Source organism: Microtus pennsylvanicus, chromosome 10 (assembly GCF_037038515.1).
Source record: "Microtus pennsylvanicus isolate mMicPen1 chromosome 10, mMicPen1.hap1, whole genome shotgun sequence".
NCBI lineage: Eukaryota > Metazoa > Chordata > Mammalia > Rodentia > Cricetidae > Microtus > Microtus pennsylvanicus.
In genome coordinates, this window is record NC_134588.1 from 66,335,690 (window position 1) to 66,363,447 (window position 27,758).

Genomic DNA, 27,758 nt, shown 5'->3' on the forward strand with positions numbered 1-27,758 from the left:
AATATTTATATCCTTGAAAGGTTTAATGACTATAGAAAGTACGTTAGAAAGAGGACACAAGATACTGAAAGCAGGGCTCAGTCAGGGACTCATCAGTGACCTGCTTAACAAATAATTGTTGAAGAGTTATATATGCTGACTCCTGAGACGGCTCCAGGGCTGAGACCTGACTCAGGGCAAGGGATCTAGCTTTCAGCTTCGGGGACTTTGACTAAGCTAATTCTGGACCTCAGATTTCCTGTCTTAAAACAAAAATAATGGTACATTTGATCTCTTCCCAGTGCGGCTACAGGGGAAAAGGATAAGAAGCTGTCTTGTGGAATACAGGGTATGGTTGCTATGAACAACAATTAGAAATGAACACACCCTTTGGTATCTTTTGTCCTAAAAATCTGGATCCATTAGCTTCAGAACTCTTGATATCTGAACAGGTAAACCGTGGTCTCTGTGGAGTGGTAGGGAGTGGGGCAGGCTGTGCATTGTGGGACTTTTGCTATCTGCCCATTAGAGGGCAGTACAGCACCCCTCCCTCATGCTGTCCAATGCATGCTGGGGAACAGGATCACCAGCGGTGGGGAACTGGTCCTCCAAGCTAGCTATTCTTGGCCGGATCCAACCCTTAGAACTCATTTCCAAACCGATTCTTGAGTCCCATCAGTTTTAGACATCCACGGACACAGGATGTCTGATGGAGGCTAGTATGAGAACATGGTTAAACTGGGACCCATATAAGGCAGTCTAGCGTCCAGTCCTGGATAAGAAGCACATATGAAAAGGCAGAAACATGCATTCTAGTTAAAATTCCAGGCTTTGAGGTTAATGGAACAGCCAATGTCTGCAAAGTAGATTCATCTATAACCTTGGCCAGAGCCATCACGACTATGAAGTTAAGGGGTGCATACTCTGAATTTCTCCACAAAACAGCATGAAGTGATTGCTTGGTCAGCAAACTGCTTGGTTACAAAGATGGGGGTCTTAAGTGTGAAGAATCACATGCCAGTTCTACCTTAGACTTCACCACACACGTGAACACACATGTATACATGCTTGTACACATGTAAGCCTATACATATAAACACTTGTGTACACATACACACCTGTTCTCTAAGTCAAGTGTATAGGGTGCACAGGGTACAGTTGGGCTGGATGTGGTGGCATTTGTCATTCTACCAGGTGAGAAGTGGAGGCAAGGGTCAGCTGGCCTATGTGGTAATACCCTGTCTCACAAACAAAATAAAAAATAAAGTTGAGAAGTTACAGGGTCAGGGGAGTCAAAGACACCCCAGATGGAACAGTGCTCCCTTGTTTAGTGTTTAAGCACCAACTTCCACCTATCCTCTGCCCCAGTACTGGGCATGTGTAGATGTACAGAGCCAGCTCAGGCCCTGGACCTTCCTGACCCTTTCTCTCAAGCGGATTTGTTATTGCTAGAGACGGAACCCAGGACTTTACCACATATTCTAGACAAGGGCTCTACGAAGCCAACCCTCAATCATGGGGATGGGGTCCCGCAACACAGCCAGGCTCTTTGATGCTTGCTGTCATGTCCTATGATCATAGGCTGTCATTGTGCTCAGATCCCAACAAATCGACGTTATCGCCACCTAACGCATCCTGAACATCAGAAAAGGGGATGGGCTGGCTTTAGGCTCTGAAGTCAGCGACGACAGCAGTGTGAGGAAAGACTCACAGAGCCATTTTTTTTTGTGATGTGTGCCCCATAGTCTCTGCTCAACAGGCACTGCCTTGTTCAGCTCTCTGAATCCAGAGAGTGGGAGTCCATTTATTTCAACCACGTTTTTTACAGAAGAGGAAATGGGCCTGGGGATCCTGTACTGAGCTCAGGGATGTCTGGCTGTAAAGTGTGTATTTTTCCAATGCCTTCATGATAGAAGGGGACCAGCTCCTCTCAGATGTGATGGGACCCTTCCCACAGAGGGAAGGGAGCCACATGCTAGCTTTCAAGCACTATCCAAGAGCTCCACGGGGACTGTGCATGGGCGAGTGCTAAGTTCAAGCTGAGAAAGTTGGGGGCCAATGATTCTTTGGTGTTTATGTTTTAGTCTCCGGAAGGATATCTTATGATGATGCTTGTCGAAAGGACTTTTGAGACAAGATTTTGATATGTCTGCCAGGTATCTCTAGAGTCTTTTGGTGGATGAAATGGTCAGAGATAATGCCAATGATTTATGTAAACTCAAAACTCCAAGAGCCCGCATTATTAAGACAAAGGGTTTATGTGGGCAGAGGCATCAATCAGCAGAGCAGGTATTTATTTATTATTTATTCATCCATCCATCTATGCACTGTGGATACTTCTCACAGGGTGGATTTGTATTGGGTGGCGAGTCTGTGCTGTGAACTGCACAGATGTTAAGCTGCATCTCTGACCTCTGACCTCAGCACACCCCCAAACTCCAAGGTAAGAGAGTGCAGAATGTCTCCAGATATGGCCAACTGTTCTCTGTAGAACTAAGTCACACCATAAGGAAATGCCCAATTTAGGCTTCTCCAAGGAAGCAGCCCTTATGAGCTAGGATTTCTCCATCTCAGGATGAGTTCCTAAGTCAAAGATATATTTTCTGAACAAAAAGAAGAGAGATTTCCTCAAAAGGTGACTTAGTGGATTTAACTAGGAAACAATCCATGAGTCTAACATTGCTGAGCTTATAACTAAATCTTCATTTATTGTGTGCATGTGTGCTCTTACATGCGTGAGCACGCACACTCGGGTCCCTGTACTTGACAGTGTGTGTGTTGGGGTCAGAGGATGGGTGGGATGGATTTTATTCTTCCATTATGTGGGATGGGAATTGAATTCAGGCCATCTTTAGTCCATCAGTCTAGTAGGTGCGGTAGTCACCTTTATCAGCTGAGCCATCTCACTGGCTTTTGACTTTGCTCATTTTACGGATTATTTGTTCTTTTTAAAAAATGGGGTGGGGGGGGTCTGAGATGGAGACCAGTGGGTAGGGTGCTTGTCAGGAGATGGAGACAGCACGCAAGGCTATCAGCAGCTATGTGGTGAGTTCAAAGCCAGTCTGAGCTACATGGGAGCCTAGTTAAAAGGTTTTTTTTTTCCTGTATGAAATTAATGTGTGGTTGGCACACAGACCTGGTAATTAGGAATAACCACATCTTGGATAAGAGCTACAATTCTGTTGGCATGACTGGCTAGTCACAGTGAAAATTCCGCCAAAGGCAGGCAAGGCCATTCAAGATGGCCAGCGATGACACCCTTGAAGTTGACTGACAGGAGGATCCCCGCTGTGGGAGAATCCCCAGATTCCCCTGACTGGACTTTTAGTCACCTTGGTTGGAGTTAAGCAGAACATTTGACTGAAAAGCATTCTCCTGTGGGCTGGGAACTGGGTGTAAATGAAGGATTTGCTGAAACTTCCTGGAATCTTTAGAAGTTCTGACATGAGAAAATGGCCAAAGTGCTACCAGGTAGAAGCAGCTATTTTCTTCTCTCTCTCTCTCTCTCTCTCTCTCTCTCTCTCTCTCTCTCTCTCTCTCTCTCTCTCTCTCTCTCTCTCTCTCTCTCGGCAGGGTTTCTCTGTGTAGCCCTGGCTGCCCTGGAACTTGCTCTGTAGACCAGGCTGGCTTTGAACACAGACATCTGCCTGCCTCTGCCTCTTAAGTGCTGGGAATAAAGTCTTGTGCCCCCCATCCACCCCACCATATTTCTTATCTTTCTTTCTTTTTCCCTTTCTAGTCAAGGTCCCTATATAATTTCAAAAAGGAAAGAGAAGCCATTGGGCAAAACCATTTAAGACAGTTCTAGAGAGAGTGAGAGAGTCACAGGGTCTGAGCTAGTTCCCAAGCTCTTCTCATCACTACTCCAAATCCCCCAGCACAGACTCTTGAGCTAACTCCTGGGTGCGCAATGGACTTCTTAAGTTTCTAACAAGAATTTAGTTCATCCCTGGTCTCCTCATCAATTCATATGCGATAGTGGACTCACAGAGGAATTCACAATGCCCACCAAGGGAGGAAGACTGACCTTCTTCTGCAGCAGCCTCTTCCCTTCCAGATCAGGGCTCACAAACAGGGATGATTTTACCCACAGGGCATATTTGGTCCTACCTGGAGCCATCTGTTGCTATAATTTGGGGAATGGTGGTTGCTGCTGGCATCTCAGGCAGGAGTCAGGAATGTGACTCCACCCTTTAGAACATAGACTATCTCCCCAAACCAAGAATTACACAGCTCAAAATGTCTATCTGGCCAAGTACGAGGACCTTGCTTTAAATAATGTGCTAGAAACTGAGGGCTGAAACCTGTTCAGGGGAAATTTTTTTACCACCAAGATTTTTGAACCATGGAACAGAACATACCAGAGGCATCTCATGCAGTGAAGATAAACATTGGTTTACAAAGTGCGTGCATGCATGTGTGTGTGTCCCTGGTCCTTAATGCTCCTTGCACTAGTCTACAAAGTTACTTTTGTTCCTTAACTTTTTTGTTTTTTTGCATTGTGTGTGTGAGATTCATGCATGCTCCGTGAGTACTTTACTACTGATGTAAAATTTGCTTCTTCCTCTTTGGTGAGGGAAAGTACGTTTGAAAAACACTGGGTTTACTCACTAGCTTCTGAGCTTTGGTTTGTATTTGATAAGTCAGAGGACCCTGGTTGAGTGCGGCTGTTCTCATGCAGCTTCTACACCGTCCCCGTGATTCTGACACTGGGGGACCACTGACTGTACTCTGAGTGCCAGGAGCCTAGAGAAGATATATTAGATTCTATGATTAGGGACAAATGATGTGGTGGCTCACACCTGTGGTCTACAATCCCGGAACTTAGAAGGCAAAGGCAGACGAATTACTGAAACTTAAGAGGCCATTCTGGTCTAGGTAAATTCCTGGCAAGCCAGGGCAATAGAGGGAGACCCCAAACAACCCTCAAGCAAATAAAGAATAACAATATACAACAAGCCTTGTGCAATGAGGCTAAGAGATAGTAAAACCCTGAAACAGTAGCCTTAACCTCTACAGAGCCTGGCAGGGAGAAAAACAAATCAGTGAGAAACATTAACTTAGTATATCTTTTCTACTTCTACAGAATGTGCCTTGACTACTCTGTATCCTTGTGTGCGTGCGTGCATGTGTGCGTGCGTGTGTGTGTGTGTGTGTGTGTGTGTGTGTACGTGCACACTTGAGCATGAGTAGCTTAACTTCCAGCTTCCATGCCACAAGTTTGCCATAAGAAAATGAGAGAAACCTTTTCTAAGACACAAAAGTATCATGCAGGTCATGTTAACACGGATATTGTGACCTTAATGTAACAGAGCAATCAGCCTGGCTTCTTAGGATGATTAACGGAACATTCTCCTCTGGAGAAGAAAACAAATTAACTGTCTTCACCAAATGTCTCCTGGAATCAAGAAAGCTGTTCTCGCAAGACAACCAGCTAAACTCTTTGTACCACACGGGCTCCAGAGAAAATTGAAGACTGGTTTTGTGCTACACTAAATAAGATTTATTTCAAATGATGATGGCCTTTGAAGGAAGTAGCTGAAGAAGTATCTAGAAGACCCATTTCAAGACATGGTACTGAAATGGACATCTGCCAGGATGCTAGCAAAGAAAATAATTCCTTTTGGAGAAAATCTCCCATCTTATATAACTGATCTGGATCTGCTGGTGCCCCTTATCTTTTCTATGGACAAGCCTGCTGATACCCCAACTACCCAGCAAGGAGAGAAGAATGCCATGTCCACTTGAGATAGAGATATGTTTTAAGGGGTAGGGTGTAGTTAGGGGTAAAGTACCCCCCCCCACACACACATACACAAGGCCCTAGGCTCTGTCCAGCACCGACAAATAACTTTCTATACCTATGACTCCAATTTCAAAGCAATCAATGACGCTTATTTTATTGTTATTGGGTATTGTGGAGGTCACAGAGTAAAAGAGAACTTATATTTGCATATGAGATTAATTGCAGCAGGGGACTAGAGGGATCAGAAGCATCTTCCTACTTTTTCCTTTCCCTCTCATCTTAGTAGAGTTTTTGTCTATCATTGTTGAAAAAAAAAGAGACCCATCTACCAGTAGAGGTTTATTGCATTGGCTAACGATCTGGTTAAAATTACATGTATTGCAAGAAGGGCAGTAAATACAAGAAAATTTGTGCAAAGCTGATGTACACAATGGGACGTAAAGAGAGCTTGAAGTCACTGAGGCTGTGAGTGGCTGTGAACATAGACTTTTTGAAGATGAATTGATTTTTTATAATTTAAATATGTATGCTTAGTACATGTCTTTTAGCTATGATAACTCACCTTCCTTAAAGACACATATATACAATATGTATATACATATGCACACATTCTATTTTTTATATAGTATATATTACATGTATATTCACATATATTCACATACAACACACCTGTTGTATGTTTTGAGTAACAGGTAAAATCAATTACGAATCAAGAAGAGAGATGTGTGCAACTTCTCATTCCCTATCCTCTGCCAATGCCTGTATCCTTCCTGGAAAATGTGTCTCTTCCAAGTCCCTATTGCATGGCCCAGGTCATGTTGTAAATGCCAGGACTTTGGGGCTCAAAGCCAGGTACAGAAAGTGGAAGAGTCAACTGTCTCCTTCCTTGGCTGGGTCATGGATCAATTTTCCAGTTCAGTCACATATAATCACACAGGATATAAAGGGTGGCCTAGCAGATGGGTGGGGTGTACACAGTCTTTTGCCTTGTGATTGAGGATAAAAGAGATAAGGTCACAGTTCAAATTAAACGTGACCTGAAAAATATGGAAAAGCACAACATCAGGCTGACAAGGTGGCTTCGTTTCAGACTGACAACCTCAAAGAAATTCTGAGAATTAACTAAGAAACCTTCCTAATGTCATAGATTTATCTAGATCAAATTCACAAGTCCCGTACTTCTTGGAGGTAGTCACAATGACTTAAGAAGTATCAGACCAGGGGACGGGGAGAGGGCTCAGTTGTCAAAGTGCTTGCCATTATGCAAGTGAGTTCACAGCCACATTAAAAGCTGCCTATGGTGCAAGAGATTTGTGCCTGCGATTCCAAAGGTCGGGAGGCAGAAGGGAGAATCCCTAAGGCTCAAAGGCTGGCAGACTAGCTGAACTGGACTGCTGCAGGATGAGCAGAGACCATGTCTTAGAGACTAGGAGGTGAGCTATTGAGGGAGACATCGGATAACAACCTCCGGCCTCTGAACGTGTGTGCACACACACAGACGCATCCCCTCACTACCAGGCCATGTCCTCAGATTCCTTCATCCAGTTCAGATGTTGGCATGTGTTTTATAAAACTAGCCCTGTGCTCAGTACCTGGTTGGCTTGTGCCATGGCCTTTGTGCCTGCTCCTCTTCCTTTAAAGCTAGCTTCAGAGACTCTCTCCTATGCAAAGAACAGCTTTTTTTTTTTTTTTAAAAAAAACCTGGTTTCTGCTAAGTTACTAATTATGTTTAAGAGAACTACTTGGTTGAATTCAGCTTGATTTTCCCCCCTCAACAAATCAGTTCTATGTTTAGACGGTAATAAACTCCTCCAGTCTGCAGAGCTATTGGCACGGTGGTCCCTCTACCAAGTCAGGAGCGTGGAAAGAGGGCCAGTGCTGGTTGAAAAGAGACGCATGTGACATCACGCACAGCCTTGCCTGCACATGTTCTTTGGCACTGGGTCCCGGTGCGCGCAAACTTCTTACAAAGAGTATTAGAGGGATGATGCACACAGACAACATATTAGGTGAACACTTACTGGCATGGAACTCAGAGATCTTGAACTGAAACACAGCGAGCTTTGCTTATTTCTTTTGGGAAAATGCACACAGTGATTGTAATCAGGAAAGAAATGGAAAGAACGAATATTCAGTTGGCCATCCCTGGTTTTGGGGAACATCACATCTCAAGGGTCTTAGATTGGCTTAGCCATGTTTTCTCAATGTTTACTGTTTCTACATACGGCATTAACAATTAGGCACCCATTACTTCTTCCTCTTCTTACTTCTCTGCTAAAACAACCTTCCAGAAGGCTGGAAGGCCGGAAGGCCAGTTCTGCGCTGCTGTTTTTACCCTGGTTTTGCTGATGGGTTAACCCCAGCTTACTTCTGGTGAGGAAGTTTACTCAAGGCTGGGGATGCAGCTCAGTAGTGGAGCACTTCCCCAACACGTGAAAAGGCTCTAACTCAAAGCCAGGCACTAAGAACTGAATCTTTAACAGCTATAACTGTAAGAAGCCCATTTGTTTACAGAGGTGGCTGCTGAGCTTACAGAGGGAAGCCCAAGGCCACTAGCCCACTCTAGATAACTTCTGAGCACCGTTTTTGATTATCAACAATTACGCTGCCTGCTTCTGAAATTCTTTTTAGAAAAGGTAAGAATAACCAGGCTACTCTACAACAAGGAATACAAGCGAGCTTCTGGTTAACATCTTAAGCAGCAGAGAGGCGCCTACACACCTCAGAACAGGTACGGAGTTTTGTTTAGCAAGACAGACCAGCCAAGGAACGCGTTTCCATTTCAGTGTTGGAGATGAAAATAAGGAGGGTGGTAGCTAACACTTACCGAATGCTTCCTTAGATCCGGATGCTGCACAGGGACTTGGCATCTCTCACGCCTAACAGTGCCCGAGGAAGGTTCTGCTTTTACCACCCCTGTAACCTAGAGGAAGGCTCTGAGAGATTAAGGACCTTGTGTAAAGTCATGCAGATCAGGTCTGAAGGGCCAGGGGCAGGGTCTCCGGGCACGGTGCTGGGCAGTGCACCAAGGTGGCTGTAAGAGCAGAGAGAACTTCTTCTCTCGGTGTCTAGAAAGCCACGCACCTTGCTTTTCTCCATTCAGATCTTAAGAACTGCAGCCCATTGAACTGGTGAATGCAATCGTCTCTCCCCACTGCCTGTTTGGAAGCAGTTTGCCTCATCTGGCAGTTGGTGGCATACCTTATGGATTTAGTAACATAATGTTGTAGCCTGCCTTCAGTCCTTACTTCCTGGAGCGGCAGGGTTCCTATTTTGATTGATGTCTGTTCACACATACAGGCCCTTATAATTTAATAAGGCGATTAAAACAAGGCCATCAGTGGATTCCTATATAAATCCCCCAAACATGCTTTAATAGGCAGAGGGTTCATGTTTTAAATTACCGCGTCAGAGGGAAATATTCACACCCAATTATTGTACTGCCACAGAAAGTGAACAAATAACTCGATTTGAGAACGGAACAGCAAATCGAAATCTGTGCGAGGCAGAGGATGCCAGGCGGCAGATCCCTCTGAGTCTGTCCACACAGCCTGATTAAGCTCTTACAAGGCTGTGTGGTAAGGGGCCTTTTCCTGATCTGAAAACTGCCAGCGAGAAGCCAAATGCGGAGTCTTCTCTGTAAATGCTTAATCCCCCAGAAGGCAGATTAAGTGTATAATTGACCTAGATAATCCATGTATCATCTCTAGTCAAATGTTCCCCGGGCCTGGTTCGCGGTGACACAGGACCTGCGGGAGAAAGCTGGAGCGGGTGCGGCATTATCGCCAGTGTGGACTCCGTCCAAGTTTGAGATGGCTTTTTTAATCATTCCGCTCTGAGCCTGTGAGGTTTAAGCAGATGAACTCCCCCTAAGCACATCTCTTTTAATCCTGATTTTCTTCTCGGTCTGTGTCTTCAAGAAGTACAAGGAGGAAAGGAAATAAATTAATTTTCGTTTAGACCTTGAAATCTTAGGTGCTTCTCTCGCTGATCTGATGTCTAATTTTGGAAAGCATTTTTTTTTTGGGGGGGGGTTGTTTTGTTTTGAAGGAGATGTTGAATTAATCACCAGAGAAGGAGGAAAAGAAAAGCCATCTGCATGGTTTACGGACACTCCAACGGGAAGGCTCTTCTCTCCTTGAGCATCCTTGCTTACCTGCTACCTTCAGAGCACGGAGTTTATTGCAACCCACGGTTTTTATAAAGCATTGATAATTGACAAGGAGGCAAAGCTTCTACTCAAATCCTAGAGCGATGTGGTTTTCCTTTAAAAATTCAGTCCCACCGATATGCTACAAACTCACTATTACATATATTTATGATATTTGCTTGATTTAAATGTCTGGATATTTTGTTTCTCAATATCAAAATCTTATTTTCAGCAAGTGAAAACATTATAATTGTGCTTCAGTTTTTTTTTCCTCTGAAAAATCACAAAAAAGAGAAGCAGATACAAGTGTTCTGAATTACCATGGGGAATGGCTTAGGGGTTCCTTTCTCACCAGAACATTATTTGGATGGATGCAGCCCCTTTTAAAGGTATATTATTAAAGAAGTACTGTTGGTATTTTATAGAAAGACTATATAAACTAAATATGTAAATACGCAGGGAGAGTTTCATTGAAAAAAAGTAAATACCTGGTAGACAATATTATGTCTAAATGCATTTCTTCAAAAACTTATAGAATGCCTGCTTTTATTTTAAATAAACAGCGGAGATGAATTTGGAAAGTCTGTTTTTAAGTCACATAATAAAATAGATATAAAATGCAGAGAATCGAATATAGAGCCCTAACTGCTATGTTGCTAATCTCCCACAAGCACCCACTCCCAGCCAAAAGCACAGTGATGCAGCGGAGAAAGAAACAGCTCAGAAATCACTGGATAGAGACCTTGTTAAAACATAAAATAAGCCATTAAGTGACCAGCTAGGATCCAAAATATTCTTATAGACAAACATATACTGAAAGCCATCCAGCCTTCCTGCCAGAGTACACGCAGTAATAGTAAGGGAGAGAAACAATACAAACGGCAAGAACTCAAGGGATTTATCAGATAAATAAAGCTAAGACTCGAAACAGAGTTAAAACAACAAGGACTCTTAGTACATGCCTCTGAAATGACAGATGCCAGCAGGGACAGAAAAACAGAGACTGACACGGCAGTGGGAACCAACAACCCCAAACAGCAAACAATCTCAGAGATATATAGTTTTTTTTTCTTCATTCAAAATGCTAATTTGCTATTATTCATTTCTGCCATTTATCAAAATGCAACAATTTGGAAGAGAAATCGCTCAGATCAACAAGTATTTCTCAATAGATTTCTGCCAATTGTTTAGGAAGCTGGCCCAGGACCCCCTTCATTAGAGAGCAAGTTCAGCGCAAGAGGACCCGGGCAATGGCAGCATTCACGGGACCCTTCTGCCTTGATACTGCCAGTTTAGCTTTCTGGACACAGGAGTTTTACAGGGCATGAACGCAAAGGAATAAACACCATGCTTGAGGAAACAGAAGCCGAAAAATAATCAAACATGTTGGTAATCTGATGATTTCCCCCTAGATTATAGAAAAACAGTAAGTCCTGAATTAAATTACTGAAGCTGCATGGTAATGAAGCTTTTGAGAAGCTCTGGGTTTTTAAATGACAAATGTTTTAAATCCGTGACAGATTCAATAACTTTTAAAATCTTATTTATTTATTTTTGTGCCACATCCGTTAGGTTGCCTAGCACCAACAGATCTTGTAAATTGGGGGACCAGGTTATTTGGGGAATAAGAAAGTAAATGGCCAAGAAATTCATGTCTAAACAAGCTCCTAAAAGGTGATTTTTTATTTTTTATTTTTTTATTTTTTTGGTCCCTAGGAGGTTAGGGTGAAGAGTATAGAACGGCTCTCAGGGTTAGAATGGTAAAACCGTATGATGGCAAGAGGAAAGTTAAGACAGTGCAGGAGAGAGAAAGAAAATTGGGGCAATGTGAAACCAAACTGTGTGTGTGTGGGGGGGGGGCGGTTTCTCAGAGATTTACTGCTGCCACTGATGCTGGCTTTGTGGACTACTACAAGGGGCTGGATGTACTTGTGAAATTCTGAAAGGATCTCTCCCCCACCCCCCGACATATACCCGGAGACAGAACTTGCTTTTGCAAAGTGAATTCTTAGGAATATTTCTTTTAATGACTGATTCATGTTAAAGCACAGAGGGCTGGAATGTGCTTGTGTTTTAGTTAGACAAATCCGTTTTCCCCCATCGGTGCCAGACAAGGCTCCCTTTTAACGTCTAAGTGAATGTTTGGTTGCAATTCCCTTACAAAGAGCCAATCAAATGACCATTTGCCTCCCAGCCTTTAACAGGAATACCTTCAAACAAAATTTTCTTCTTGCGTTCTTAATTTTTTTTAAAAAAAAAAGAAGCGAGAAGGGTAGATTCTTTGTCAATAAAGAGACAGGCTAAATCACAGATTAAGCATCAAATTCAGTACTAGATGTTTTAAAATTTCGGGGATCGTAGGTTATCAGCACACACATTCATACAGGAACACACACACCACACACACACACACACACAAACACATAACACATACACCCCCCCACACCACACACACACACAAACACATAACACATACACACCCCCCCACACACACACACACCACACCACAAAACTTAAAACCAGAAGATACCGATCAAAGGAAAAAAAAAAAACAACAACCAGGCAACCTAGGCATTGAAAAGAGCAATCCACAAGCTTCTTGAAAATTTCTCATTTGGAACTGAATTCAGAGGAGATGGGCAGAATCCACACCCCTCAGCGGACCCAAGGGTGCTGTAGGTCTGTTTTCAATGCCTATTGGATGGGCAACAATGCCTCAGACAAACTGGGCTCAGGACTTTCATAGAGGCACGCATGCAGAGAGGGGGAGGCCCCACTGGTGAGCTTTATGCATGTATGAGGCATTCTCGGTGGATGTGGGTCATGCTAGAAGATGTACACAGGAAGATTATTTGATTCCAATTCATGCCACTTGATATAATGTGATAAAACATTTGACATGAGAGATAAGTTCCATTTTCATCGGAGAGAGGACGAGTGGGAATTAAAAAGTAACAAGGGTTTTGTCCAAAGAAGGTGATGCAGGAGAGAGGGGTGTGGAGTGGAGAACAGAGGTGATCGGAAAAGGAAGAGGAAGAAAGAAAGAGAGAACAAGGAGCCTTTTGCACACACTAGGAAAGCCAATAAGCTGGAAGACAAAGCACGGAGAGCCGGAAGCGGCAGCATCCGAAAGCAGTGCCAACAATGAGCTCATTTAGCTACGGGACAAAAACACACAAAACACAGCGTAAATTGGTGAACACAATTACAGGAAAAATACAGAAACAAGGGTTCCACAGTTGAGCAAAACATTAATGTTCGGCTGGCACTGAAAATACAACAACCTGGACAGGAGGAGCTCACGTTTCACGGGGCAGTAGTCTGCACAGTGACAGAGAGGCACGGAGACCAGGACACCAGCTCCAGGGCACTCTGGCTGGGTCTTCTCAGGGAGACTTGGGGGAAACTAGAAGCAGTATACCTGGGTACGTGACCTAATTCTATCTGCTTTGGCTTCAGACAGACAGAAAGACAGTTTGAGACCGAGGCAGATTCCTTTTGACTTCAGGGTCTTACTTTGCAATAGCACTAAGTCTTCCTGAGAGCCACTCACCCACGGAAGCCTGCATTTTCTGTGTTTTGGTTTGGGTTGATGTGGCAGCCCACTGTATTTGGCTTTTGTTGGTTTTACCCACTTCTGCTGAGGTAGGTGGATGGACAGGAAGCACTATGGATCACAAAAGAAACTGAGCAAGTGACTCACATATAAGCCTTTGGCAACACTCACAATGGAGGATCATGGAGGCGCTATCCCCAGGACGGGGGTGCTGGCCTCAGCTTTCCCAATGGGAACTGTGTCCCTTACTCGAGGCCGGGTTGCAAGGAGGAAGATGGGGACAGAAGAAGGTCTTTGCCAGTTCAAGGACTCTGCCCCACCAGCTCCGTACAGAAAATGCCTGCTTGCCGAGAGGCTGGGTGCTGACCACATACCACACAGACTGGGACTCAGACACAGCCACACCAGGAGTGGGTTCAGAACAGACATGACAGTTAAGAGCCTAAGGTAGAGGGAGAGGAAGAGATTCTTTTTGAATCAGGACCAATCCATTTTTTTTTTTCAAAATGTGACTTATCCTCCTGTCTCCTATTCTGTCACATTTTGGAGGGTCTCCTCCTTGGGCTGCAAGGAGGAGAAGGCATTTACTTACATCAAATAACCTTTCTATATACATCTCCTCATTGACCTTATCACGTAGGACATCCTGAGAGTGGCGGACGAAAGTCACGTAGGCATCGGCCACATCCATCCCAGGTTTCTGCAAAGAAACAGAAAAGTATGAAGATGAACCTTTCAGACCTTGATGGGCACTGTCCACCCGTCTACCTTTCCTCTGCCCATGTCCCGTTTGCTCTGTTTTTATGGTCATGATATTGAGTGCTGGACCAGAAGGAACGGATACTAGACTCTTACACTTACAAAAGATAGGAATAGAATTTTATAGGGACTTTTACACTATTTTTCCCCTAGAATGCTTAGCTGATGGACAAATTCTAGATCACCCAGGGACATTCTCTGGCTTTGCTTCAGACCACAGTTAAAAACCAACCAACAAACAAATAAACAAAAACCAAAACTCACTATATCCTGTTTTCTTCTATTTTTCTCCTTTCTCTTTTGTAAAGTAAAATAAGAAAGTACTTCAGGAATTCTATTTCAATGACTATTCCCTTCAATTCAAGACCCTCTCAAGGGGGTTCAGTCTGGCAATATCTGGTAAGTATTTGTGTGTATTTTACTTAGAAAAAGACCCTAAGTCATTTGTCCTGACTTCCAGTGCAGCCTGGAACTCTAGGGATAGAAAAGAAAAATTAAAGAATGAGTGAATGAATGAATGAATGAATGAAGAAAAAGAAAAGGGGTTGGTTTTAAAATTAATTATATTTTCTGGAAAGGTAGGCAGGTTCTTCATCCAGTACTTAGGAAATGATTTATTGTGGAAAAAAAATAAGATACAAAATACCAACCAAAACAAAACAGAATGTGCACTGCTTGAGATGTCAAAAATCAAAGTTATCTCCAAAGAAACCCATTAAAACACTGTAATATGGGTCATTAGGAGAGCTGCCACACACCTCTTAAATTTCTACAGTAGAGTTGTATGTTTGCTAATAACTAAAAAGATGAGTTTTCATTACTGTGATTTACCTTAGATCACAAAGTATCATTTCGCTACAAGACGTGACTGTCAGGCCCTGCAAATTGAAGTTAGTTAACACTTCCGTGTAATTTCCAGGGTGAAAATGAGGAAGGTTTGGAAACAGTGGGACTGTATTTTTTCCCCCCCTGATACAAAGCTTACAATTATCAAGCAAAGGGCCAATGCTTGGCCCCCAGGATGCTAGTAACATTGCTTAACACATGCCGAAACAATGACAAGGTATTAATTTGAAAAACAATGAGGGACACCCCAAAGCCACAGTATCAAATGTTACACTTCTAAGCAATTTTCAGCAAATGGATAGAGCAGTTTGCGAATGATGGTCCTCTAATTGTAACAGTTTTGTGATACAATAGTGCTTCTCCAAGGAGATGGGAGCCTTGCCATCCGTTCTAAGAGGGCACATCTCTCCTCTCTCTTTGGCAGCTGTACATCAAAAGATGCTCTTAGTCAGGATGGGGATCCTTACCTGGGGAACCTGAGAAACTTATTATTATTGTTTCCTGTCTTTTGGGATACTTGCGATATAACCTTTTTCCTGTACCTCTTAGAGGTTAGATGAAGCAAAAGCCAGCAAAAGCCTCTTGGTAAGTCATCTATTCAGAACAGTGCTCTGCAATGCTGGTATCTGCAACATGCCTTCTCTTTCAATAAAACTCATTTCCTTAAAAGGACATGCATTTGAGGTGTAAAAACGCATGATTAAAAAAAAATCAAATTGGCTTGACTCTTTTTTTTTTTCCTTTGAGACAGGATTTCTTCCATTGTAGCCCTGACAATCCTCCTGGAATTCGCTCTGTAGACTTGCCCCTGCCTCCCGAGTGCTGGGATTAAAGGCATGCACCATCTCCACTAGGCTTTGGTGTGACTCATTGATTTATATATTTATCTATCATCTATCACCACACCATTGACCAAGAGTTGATGCTGTGCTATGTATTAATTTTGGGGTTTTATCTGCCCTTTCCTCCTAGAAGATAAACTCCATGAAGAGCAGAATTTTGACTCACTTTTAATTGTATTCTTAGTACACAGGGATGATGTCTGGTACCTATTAGGTTCTCAGGAAATATTTGCTGGATGGACAAACTTATGAATGGGTGACCAGATCCTCTAGTAGCCTCCCTTTTAGAGCGCTTCATTCTACTGTAAGGATTATTATTTCACCCCAAATTGGAACTATGCGAATCATTTGAGCATCCATGGGCCTTAGTAACAGAACCACAGGGTGGGATTGATATCTCCCTATCTGACCATCAAGGATTATGACTGGCAGCTATAATAATGTAGAGAAAAATGGCTTGAAACATTGCAACATAAATTTGAACTACTATGATCCCTTCTCCTTGATATTACATCTTACTATTAGCATCAACTTTAGCGTCAGAAAGGAAAAGGAGACTTGATGGAGACAAGACACAGATACAGATGAAGTCATGACACAATTAGTTCTCCTTCTCCTGCTCACAAGGGCCTTCCTTTGATGTGAGTCTCACACCTGATTCAGATGAGTTGGGCTTCCATCCCTTGATGGACTAGCAGTGGAGAGAAGGGAACCAGGGCACGCCTGGGAACAGTGTGCTAACGAGAGGGTGCTCTTCTGGCCGGATGGACAGTCACCTTAGATGCTCAGGCTCATCAGCTGTTGGTGTTCACAGGGAAGAAGGGGAGCTGTTCCTATGTACTGGGAGGTCTTGCAGGGGGAAGCTAGGCAGTCATAGCCGTGGACGTTAAGTTACTTAGAAGAGAGTCAATTACAATCAGGATATGATTTAAAATCACAGGGGTGCAAAGGGCAGGAAGGATGGGTGGTACAGTGTAAGTAGACTTCCTGCAAGAACAGCTGGGATCAAAACTGCTGGTAGATAAGAAAGCTGACAAGCTTGGTTACCAGCTGAAAAGCACACCTGACTGAACAAGTGACTGATAAGTTAGGCTTTGTGTCAGCATTGTCTCCCCCTGGTAGGATCAGCCTTTGGGTGATGGCTTCCATACGGCTAGGGCAGACTGACAGACTAGAACACAGACTCAGGAAAGCAGCTAAACAAATCCACGAAAATAACTGTAGAGCTGAGTGACCGCCGCATGTGGAAGACACCTTAGAAGGAAGGCACCCTGTGGATTAGGTAAACTAAGACCAGATAAGCAGGGGATACAAACTTCAGGTCTGGTATCTTAAGCAAGCCTTTAGTATGAATACCATTGTACAAATAAGGGTCAAACTCTAGATGTAAGAAATAGAATGTGCTAAATTATGGGGACTAGTGCCTCCTTCTGCTAGTGGGGCTCAGTGAGAGAAGAATCTTTGTAGTAATGAACTTATGTGATAGTCCTCCCATGGGGCTAAATAAACGGTGTCTGAAACCTCACAGTAACACAACAACAAGAATCAGAGCTAGGCATGATTTAAGGCGATTGTATGCAGGGTTATAAAGCCAGTTGCAAATGTCAAAGCATCTAGAAAGCACTGTAGAAATGGATGCCCGGGTTTACAGAATCTCTTTTAATTTGTCTGCCAAGCAATATGGCCAACAACTCTTATGAAAACAAAACCAAAAAACCCAAGCCCCAAAACTCTCTAGGTGTTTCAGGTCAAGAATTACTGACTTAGCCCACTGGTTTCCATATTTTTACAGAATAATGGGAAACACGTTTTAGAAAGAGATTATAAAGGCTCCACCCAAGGGCTCCTAAAATTAGAACCTCTGGGGATGAGAGTTGGAAATCTAGGATGACATCATCAAACAATGCCCAAACTTATGCCATGTCTTACTACTATACATCCTGGTATGGCCACCAGTGACTGTTATAAGTCAGCGTGGAATACCAGTGAATTGGTTCTTCAAAAAAAATCCTAAACCTACACACCCACCCATTCAACCTACCAACCTACCCACCAACCCCCTTATTTGTACTGCTTCACTGTCGGAAGGCCAATTTTGTGCACGCTGTCTCTTGGAACGAGAACAGACAGGCTCTACCGTCAACCAGCCCTCCTGACCCTTCCTTGCTGACTTCCTGCCCAGGTGACCTTTGGGAATACCTTTTCAACTTCTAGGTTCTTCAGCTGCCTCCTCTATTGAACAGGATGAAATGAACAAGAGCCTCTGACAGGGCCATCTTCAAAAGTAAATGATTGTTTACTATATCTAAATACTATATATACCTATGTGTATTGTGTGGCATCGATATCTATAGAATTATTTATTTTCTGTAAGACTTAGTATATATGGTTACTGGCTATAAAAGTATACACTTAATCAATTTACTCTTTAAATATAACATAGTTCTAAGCTATTAACAACTGGCACAATCATCAGTTTGGTCTACTAATCATTTTTTCTTCTGATAGTAGAATAATTGCTCCACTATCCAAGCATGTGTCTATGCACTAACTAAACTCATCTTGTAGTGTGGCGGAGTGTCTAAAATAGTTTGAAGTGTGAGCTTTATTACTGTCAACTGCCTGGCCCTCCTAAATCAAGTGAGCCTCCATTTCAGTTTATCCACCTCTAAAATAAAGACATTACCAAGACAAAACGTTAAAGGGCTCAAAATAATGTTGGACATCTGGTGGTTGCTTCACAACGCTTGGCTGCGGTGGTTATAATCACACTCTGTGTCATCAGTGGTCAAACCATAGCGGAGGCCACGCTATGTCATTTTCGTCTGCCCCTCCAGAAAGGGAAACTCTGCTAAGTCATTTTTGTTCTCCCATATCCTCAAGTTCCTGAGACAGCACCATCAACCTATGAGTATCTTCGTGATTTCTGATCATAAAGAACTCTCAATAGCATCGAGTCCTGTTTACCCCATCTACAGGAAAAAAAAAAAGCTGGACCTGGCCTGTGGGAATTGTTAGGCTGAGGCATAAAAGATTGACGGAAGTGAGTCTTTTCTGATTTTTCTAAAATGCTGCTCTCATGTGGCTTGATGCTAATACCTATGTTAAATCCAATTTCTTTATATATTGGGCCTTGTCTGAAGAGCAGGACCCAGAACTCCTGATGCTCTCTGATTGCCTCTCCACACCCACAGCTGGAGACAACAAGATCTCTGGGCTAAGAGCTTGGTCTTTCCCTTTCTGACACTCATAAACTCAGCGGAGGACAGGCCTACGGCAGCAGACCCATCCATCCTTTGCTCTGGGTATCATTACACCCTGAAAGGCCCTTTGCTCCACGCTGCATGAGTATCTAACGCATGCTCACGTGAGTTCTGCACGCGTAGCACCATTTAATGGATGCGGCAGACCTAGGTGTGGGGCATCTCCATTTTAAAGATGGAGCAGCATGGCCAGAGATCCCACATAAAGGGGGAGCTTTTACTCTGGAACTTAAGAGTAAATTGCTTCATTTCTCCCCTTGTTACACTTCTGTGAGCCTTTTTTCTTCTCCATTCTTCTGCCTACAGGAAGGAGTGGGGTCCCTTGATGAGAAGTATTGTATAAATTCAAACATAATTATTGATTGTACATTCTTTCATTAAACAAACAAAATGCATGCTAATGCTACGTTCACTCCAGTTTTCCATTTTGTCTTCCTTTGAGAAATAAGCCAATAAACCATTACGCACTTAGCTTCCTGGGGAAATGAATTTAAATGTTAATATAAATCCTTTTTAGAAAAAAAACAAATTTTCACAAATAAGTATTTGAACAAGGAGGGTACTTAACCACGTCCAGAATGAGACTCGCTCAGTACCAGCCCCTCAGGGACTGTTGAGATAAAGCTCCTAAATTTAATATTTTATAATAGACTCACACCCCTTTTGTTAGAAATGGAGAAACAGCATCGTTTCCTTTCCCCTTTATTGGAATATATTTAAAAGTCTCTCCAATTTTATTTTGCTAATAGGCAGGGCAAGGTCCGTCTAGAAATGTCTTCTGGTTTATCTCAGGTAATCCCACACTTTAGCATTCATGTGTAGTACTTAACCTCAATTTAAATGTAAATTTTGGGCAACCTCAAGTGCCTTCTCCATGAACTTTGAGGGCTCTTTTCATTAATGAGGCTAGCACTAATTATGAACAGTTTTGTAAGTTTTCCTTAAAACAATTGCAGATTGACCCCCAAATGAACAAAATCAGAATGTATTTGTTTAAACCAAAAAATATTGGAACCATTGTTGAAATTTCCAATTTGGGGCCACAAAGTGTGTGTGCTGGAGGAGCAGAAGGACTTTGAGTGACAGGCAACCAGAGGAACAAAAGCAAGAGGGAACTGGGTTAACCCTCACACTGGTCCTCCCTTCACGACACAGAAAATCATGCTTTCTTCTCATTGGAAAAAACATGGTTCTGGTCTTGGTCTCTGTTGGTCCACATTAGATAATATAGAGCTTGGGAGCCAGGCATGAAGTCAGCACCCACCGTGAAAGCAAAGCTAAGGACAGAATAGATACAATCCAACAAAACACAATGCTCAGATACGCATGGACGAAAACAAAGCACAAAAACTGCGAGTGCTCTTCATCCCAGCTCCAATGCAGGCGGATCTCTGCGAGTTCCAAGTGAGCCTGGTCTACACAGGGAGTTCTAGGCTAGCCAGGAATACAGAGCGAGGCCCTGTCTCAAAAAACCAAGAGGAGTAAGCCAAAAACAAACAAAAACAACCCAAAACATCATGAAAATAGGAAAAAAAGCCAACTAAAACACAAGCGATGATGGATGTTCAGATACTCACAGGCACGTCCACATACTTGGAAGCTGCCTTCACCTGAGGAGGAGAGAAAGCACAACGTGAGGCGAGTGTTTGAGTTCCCCTTGTACAGCTCAGTCATTATCCGAGTTCAGATGATGTGACGGTCCATGGAGCTGACCAGGACAAACAGGTACTAGAATGCAAAGTGCCCCCCAAATTTTTCAAGCTCTGACCGACCGCTGTTCAGGGAGAGTGGGCAGCTTTACAGGTTCAGATTCCAGAGATCTCTGGGAATTTATCATCTTCCTCCCTGACTTGAAAGAACGGAAAGGTGACTGTCAAACCTGGGAGAGTACTTTCAAGTCTAAGGCAGTAATCAAGAGTCCCGGCATTCCTGGCACCTTGAGCTTTTATAATCTGGCTGCAGGTTGTCTTGACTTCTTCCATGCTTAGTGTCGGATAGTTCAGCTTTTGAAGTAGCAGGAACTGGGTGAGTCCCTCAAGCCAGAAAGACATGCATGGTTTTCCACAAGTTTTTCAAGTAGACCTTTTGGGGCTGTCCCAAAGTTGCTGTTCTATGGCCTTTGGGTTAGGCACCAAAAACCAATATGGAAAGTGAAGCGAATGGTTATGAAATTAATTTTTGAGTGACAGAGTGCAGTGCTAGATAGAATGAGGTGCGCAGACTCAGACCTGGGTTCAAATCCAGCACTACCACATGAAAACCGCATGGCATACTGGTGACTTCATCTCTCTGAGCCTAAAGAAAGGCAGATGCTAGTCATGGCTGGTTCAATTGCTGACATGGCACACATTCACACAAAGTCCAGGGATGTCCATAAACACAAAGCAAGCCAACTGAAGTACTCATCAACAGGCCTTGGTGAGTTCCAGCTGCTTGGGAAATTTCTAGCCAGTTGATGTTGAGGAATAAACCCAGGGAGCTTGTCTGGGGTGGAGAGAGGTCCACACTGAGAGTCAAAGGTTTTTTTTTTTTTTCATTGCTTTGTTTTGTTTTTGCCCTGGGGAAAGCCTGCCAAGTCCCTTAGGACTTGTAATCTGTAGGACTATAATTACTAGATAATATATTCTACTTTGCAAATTTCTTTCATGGGCTCAAGTTTAAGGACTTTCTGTGTCCGTGTTCTCAGCCACAAGGCAGTGAAGCCTGATGCACATGCACTGCTTTGAGCCCAGGCTAGCCCTTTGGAATTTCCCATCTTCTCAATGCTCAGGGAAGAGAAGGCGCTCAGCGCTGAAACGTCAGTGGTCAGAGCGGGTGCTGGCAAAAGAGCTGTTCTCAGTGAGAAATCACCTCCTTTGCTCTGTCAACTTGATGCCTGGCAGTTGGTAGGAGTTTTGCTACAGCTGAAATGATCAACCTTTAAACACGCCTACTCCCCATTTACCACTCACACGCAGTTCCAATCTAGAGAGTGATACCAGTCAGACTGTTCCCTTGGGAGGATGAGGCAGGAGGCAAGCTTGTGGCGTGAATGAAAACTTTGTGTACCCTTTATACTTGCACCAGCCTCCAGTCCAGACCAGTTTGTGTGTGTGTGTCTGTGTGTACGCATCTGTGTGTGTGTGAGCATGTGTGTCTGCCTGTGTGTGTGTGTAAGTGTGAGCGTGCTGTGTGTGTGTGAGCATGTGTGTCTGCCTGTGTGTGTGTGTAAGTGTGAGCGTGTGTATGCATGTGTGTGAGCGTCTGTGTGTTTGAGCATCTGTGTGTGCATGTGTGTGCATGTGCGTGTGTGTATGTGTGTGTTTCTGTGTGTGTAGGCTAGAGGTTGACACTAGGTGTCCTTATTGATCACTCTCCACTTACTTGCTGTTTGAGACAGGGTCTCTCACTGATCTTGGAGCTCAACAATTTGCCTAGACTGGCTGGCAGGTAAGACCAAAGAAACCTCCTATCTCTGCCCTTCCAGTACGGGGACCATAGGAGGATGTTTCTGAACCTGGTTTTCATGTGGGTTCTGGGGAGTGAGCTCAGGTTACAAGCCTCCTCAGATCTTGGATTATTATTTCTTCTTGTTGTTTGTTTGTTTTTTGAGACAGCGTTACACTGTGTAGCCCTGGCTGTCCTGGAACTTCCTCTGAAGACCAGGCTGCATTCAAACTCACAGAGATCCACCTTCCTCTGCCTCCCAAGTGCTGGGATTAAAGGCATGCGCCATCACTGCCTAGCTTGGGTTATTCTTTATCCAGCCATCCACCAGGTCTTAGTGATCTTTCCTCATCCTCATTATAACAGAAAAAGTAGCCCATGTGTGGCGGGTGGATTATACTTCTACTGTTTTTTGGAAGGAGGCAGATTGTTGTCTTGGGTTTCTGGCCATTGAACTTTAGGAAAGATGTAGAAGGTAAAGACAACCTGGAGGTCCAGTCGAGAAGGAAAGTGAAGCAGAGGATAAGTTTCTTGGGCAAGTATGAAAATCTAGAGTCTTCTTGTAGTTGGTGAAGGAGAATACATGCAGGATGGGACTCTGGTATGGCAGTTTCTAAACACTGAGAATCAGAGTGAGTGAAGAAAATTGTGGGGCTCTAGGAAGCATGGCCAGTAAGCATAGCATCAGCAGAGACTGGCCATCTCTGGAGGTCATGTCCGCCCTCTCACTACAAATAATGCTGCGGACCTGTCTCTTCACCAGGCTGAGAGGTGCCTGCCAGGCTCTCTCCTTCTCTCCTTCTAGCCCCTTCATGAGGTAGGAAATGATCAACACTTCCCCTTCCCTCTTTTCTAAATCGAAGTTGAGAAGGAACAGGAGCAGAATGTAGACCCTGTCCCCAGGACCCCTTTCCTGTGTAAGGCCAGTAGCGTGGTCTTTCAGCACCATAGTCCTGTATAGTTTCATGTCGTTAGGCCAGCAGCACTCTGGGTAGAGAAGAATGACCAGATCCCCCTAACCCTTAGGACTTTGGATTCATCTGTACAAAATTCAAGTATGCCGACTTTGGAGACACTTCGGTAAAGTACAGAGAGCTGAGTTTTGATCCAAACAGCCCGTATCAAAAAAGAGGGGGAGACAGAGGGACCTCTGGGCCTCTCTAGTCAGCAAGCCTAACCAACCAATGGGTTCAACCAATGGGCCAACCAATGAAGATACTCTGTCTCAAAATAAGGTGGAAAGTGCCCAAGTGACAGCATCTAAGGCTGTCCTTTGGCCTTCACCTGCAACCCTCTATGCAGAACCCCTAGTGAACACACACACACACACACACACACACACACACACACACACACACACACACATCATATGATTGTCTGAGAATGAACCAGGCTCTGCCTATGAATCAAATAAATGACAGCTCTTCAGATCTATCCAAGTCCATTGTCCATGATGTATGATAGATATTCTTTAATGGAGAGAAGAGATTACCTTCCAAAGCAAACTTCTTTTCATCAGTGGTTATCAAAAGTTTGTGGTGTGTGTGTGTGTAAGGGCATAAGTGTATGTATATTTAATATCTTTTCTTTTTTAACTTTAAAAGAAGACTTTTCAGTGTCCAGGAGTATGGGTTCAGTATTGGCTGGATTAGAAGTCTGGCTTGTAGCCCATTTTCTAGCTTGGTACCTTTGTGCTTCCTTTGTAAATGGGGCAGTAATAACATTACTCAAAGGGACGCCAGAGACTGAATGAGACAATCCAGCCAAGTACATCCAATCACGCCAATAGTACTATGAGCAGCTATGGTTACCGTGCCTGCTGGGGACAGTAGGGGCCAGCACTCCTCACTGTGCGTGTGGTAGCTTCATTCCACACCTACAACCTGTGACAATTTCTTGCTGTAGGAAAAGATGCTGAGGGTACCATCAGGTGCCTGAGCTGATTCTCAGGATGGTGGACCCAAGCATGATCCTGTTCCTCCTCAAAGCATATCCAAGTATTTCTAAGTCCTCTGGGTATTTTCTTAGGCCCCAGCTATACACTTAGTGAAACTACCTTCCCTTTTCTGGGGCCCAGGCACTTGTTGGTACAGGAGACAGGCAAGAAGAAGGATTTTCCCTCAGACACAAGGTGTACATTGCTTTTGAGCAGGGGTTCACTTGCCCTCCAAGGAGAGGCAGAAGTGTGGCTTTATCTGGCCCTACAATTCTGGGACTCTTCTTTGTGATGGTGATCAGCCCTTCTTATGAGACTTCACTGTCTGCTTCTCTGGTAGAATTCCTTAGCCCTCTGGTCCTGGCCCCCAGGCAGAGCCAGTTCTGAGGAATGAGAATAGAAAAGGAAATCTAAATCACGGGAGGCTGTGGAAGTGAGGGTGGGGTGCTTACTTTCACTGCCTGCAACTAAGGTCACTAGAGACAAAGGTCACAACAGGGACTGTGACTTAAGCCACGTGCTCATGACTCCTAGGTTCCTTTAATGACGTCCAAACACACAGTCTCTCCAGCTACTCAATGATTCCAGTCTGTCTAACAACTAATAGGTAAAAGTCTGATTTTGGGTGTTTACTATTTATCAATGACTTTAAATTATGGCATGCTATATTTGATCCCTTCTGAATAGGGGCCCTTTTAACATTCCCATTCTATAGCTGAACACCCTAAAGCTAAGACGAAGAACCAATAGGACTTGAAGGCACAGAAGCTATATTTTGGACCTGTCATTCAGGTGTATTTTTCTCAAATACATCCAAGTGGTTTTTAAAACCAGTGTGTGTGTGTGTGTGTGTGTGTGTGTGTGTGTGTGTGTGTGTGTGTAGATACAAACTAAAATGCTTCTTCAGGAACTACATAGGGGTCTAAATAATCATAGGACTGACTGATTCGGGCAGGGCTGAAGGTCCAAAAGTGTTTCTTTTGCCTCCATGTCCCCGCTAATTCCCTCAATGCCCCACCTGACTTAGGGGGTGCGGACGGGCTTAATGGTTCCTCCATTGAGTGCTTCCATTATTTCTCAGGTGCCCAAGGTAATCTTTTCATTGAGCACTCACCAATGCTGATGACTAAGGGATTTTCTTTGGCCCATTCCTAATAAGGGGACCTGAGTTAATCATTGTGTAGCTTTGACAGGGAGCCCGGCAGGAGCTTAAACCACTTCTCCTGCTTCATTAGGGGAAAAAGCAACCCAGGTGCAGGCCACGAGGACCTCAGGGTTTGATACTATTAAATCAATGCACAGACAAAAAAAAGTGGATTAGGTTTCTCTCTCTCTCTTTTTTTGAACAGAAATCTGGTGGGTAAGACTCAAAGATGAAGAAAAAAGAAATCCCAAAGCAGATGACTGCATTAGTTAGTGCCTAGGCTTTCCTTTCTCCCCACAGTCTCTAGAAACAAAACAAGGGAGTGATTTTTTTTTTCTCTGTGTGAGTGGACTCCACCCCTGCCAGTCGGGCTGCATAAGAACTGCCTGCCAGCCTCCTTTGCCTTTGCTTTGAAACTGCTGACCACATCCCACCGCCTCAAAGGTTCAGCATTGAGTTCTAGGGCTGCCTGGGGGACCTGACACCTTTTTGCTTTGCTTACCTTGACACAGGCCTTTTTAGCGATGTGAATGCAGTCAAGGCCATTAAGCAAATGGTGACCTGGCCATAGCGATTCCATCCCTAAAATAATCTTATCGCTTACTAGTTCAGTTTTTAATCCCTCTTTATCTTTATCTATGGATACAGGCTTTTTACAAACTTTTATTACATTGATTAATTGAAAGAGAGAGAGAGAGAGAGAGAGAGAGAGAGAGAGAGAGAGAGAGAGAGAGAGAGAGAAGAGAGCATGCATGCGCATGCGTGTGTATACATGGTGCCCTGGTGCCTGTATAGTCAGAGGACCCCTTTCTGAGTCACTTCTCTCTTTCCGCCACATAGGGTCCAAGGATCAAAGCCAGGTCCTTGGACTTCACTGCAGTTCCCTATACCCTGGCCCTAGAAAAGTCAGTAAAGGAACAAAAGCTCCTCTTTATCTTTCCTTACCACTAGTCACAGAGGAAAAAAAAAACAATTGGAAGGAATTTGGTAAGATACTCTTTACTCAAGCTAGAGGTTTCTAGAAGTGGGTTTTCTGAGCTACAGTATTCTGAGAGCACAATTAAGAAAAAAAGCACAATGAGGATCTTTGAGTTCTAAAGGAACTGGTATTTGCCACACATACGAGGCAAAGTGGGGGTCAGAACACCCATGACTCCGTGGCCATCTGGTTCTGTTACCTGCCAAGGTGGGGCAGGTAATTGACATCTTTAAGCATCCGTTTTCTGTCTGATAAAGGCAGAGGGCTAATGGCAATATTAATAGCACAGCCTCAGCTTGCACATGTGCCTATGTGCATGTGTCCTGTAGTTTATTAATTGCAAAAGACATATATAGATATACACAAGTAAATAATAAACAAATATATAAATATACACATATAATAAATCTAACTCTAAATAAACCTATAATAAATAAATGTAAATATATATTTAAAAAGTGAGTGCACATACAGGTGCTCCTGTGTGTGCAGGGACATGTGTGCATAGTGTCTGCACGTGTGTGTGCATGCACGTGTGTGTCCTCACGTGTGCATAGTGTCTGCACGTGTGCGTGTGTGCGTGCACGTGTGTGTCCTCACGTGTGCATAGTGACTGAACGTGTGCGTGTGTGCGTGCACGTGTGTGTCCTCACGTGTGCACGCATGTGTGCATGTGTGTGTGCAGGAACATGTGTGCATGGTGTCTGCACGTGTGTGTGCGTGCACGTGTGTGTCCTCACGTGTGCACGCGTGTGTGCATGTCTGTGTGTGCAGGGACATGTGTGCATGGTGTCTGCACGTGTGCGTGTGTGCGTGCACGTGTGTGTCCTCACGTGTGCACGCGTGTGTGCATGTGTGTGTGTGTAGGGACATGTGTGCATGGTGTCTGCACGTGTGCGTGTGTGCGTGCACGTGTGTGTCCTCACGTGTGCAAGCGTGTGTGCATGTGTGTGTGTGCAGGGACATGTGTGCATGGTGTCTGCACGTGTGCGTGTGTGCGTGCACGTGTGTGTCCTTACGTGTGCACGCGTGTGTGCATGTGTGTGTGTGCGTGCACGTGTGTGTCCTCACGTGTGCACGCGTGTGTGCATGTGTGTGTGTAGGTGGATGGAGGACAATGGAGGACAACTTA

At 43.9% G+C, this 27,758-nt stretch overlaps 1 protein-coding gene across 13 annotated transcripts in view; it reads right to left on the minus strand.

Moving 5' to 3' along the window:
* Cadps (calcium dependent secretion activator) overlaps nt 1-27,758 on the minus strand; it is a 444,098-nt gene that overhangs the window by 25,401 nt on the left and 390,939 nt on the right. For all 13 annotated transcript variants that reach the window (XM_075988597.1, XM_075988589.1, XM_075988596.1 and 10 more), the window contains 2 exons: nt 20,719-20,751; nt 14,024-14,131 (listed from right to left, as the gene is read on the minus strand). In XM_075988597.1, coding sequence (XP_075844712.1) covers nt 14,024-14,131; nt 20,719-20,751 — 141 coding nt within the window. The remainder of the gene's footprint in view (nt 1-14,023; nt 14,132-20,718; nt 20,752-27,758) is intronic.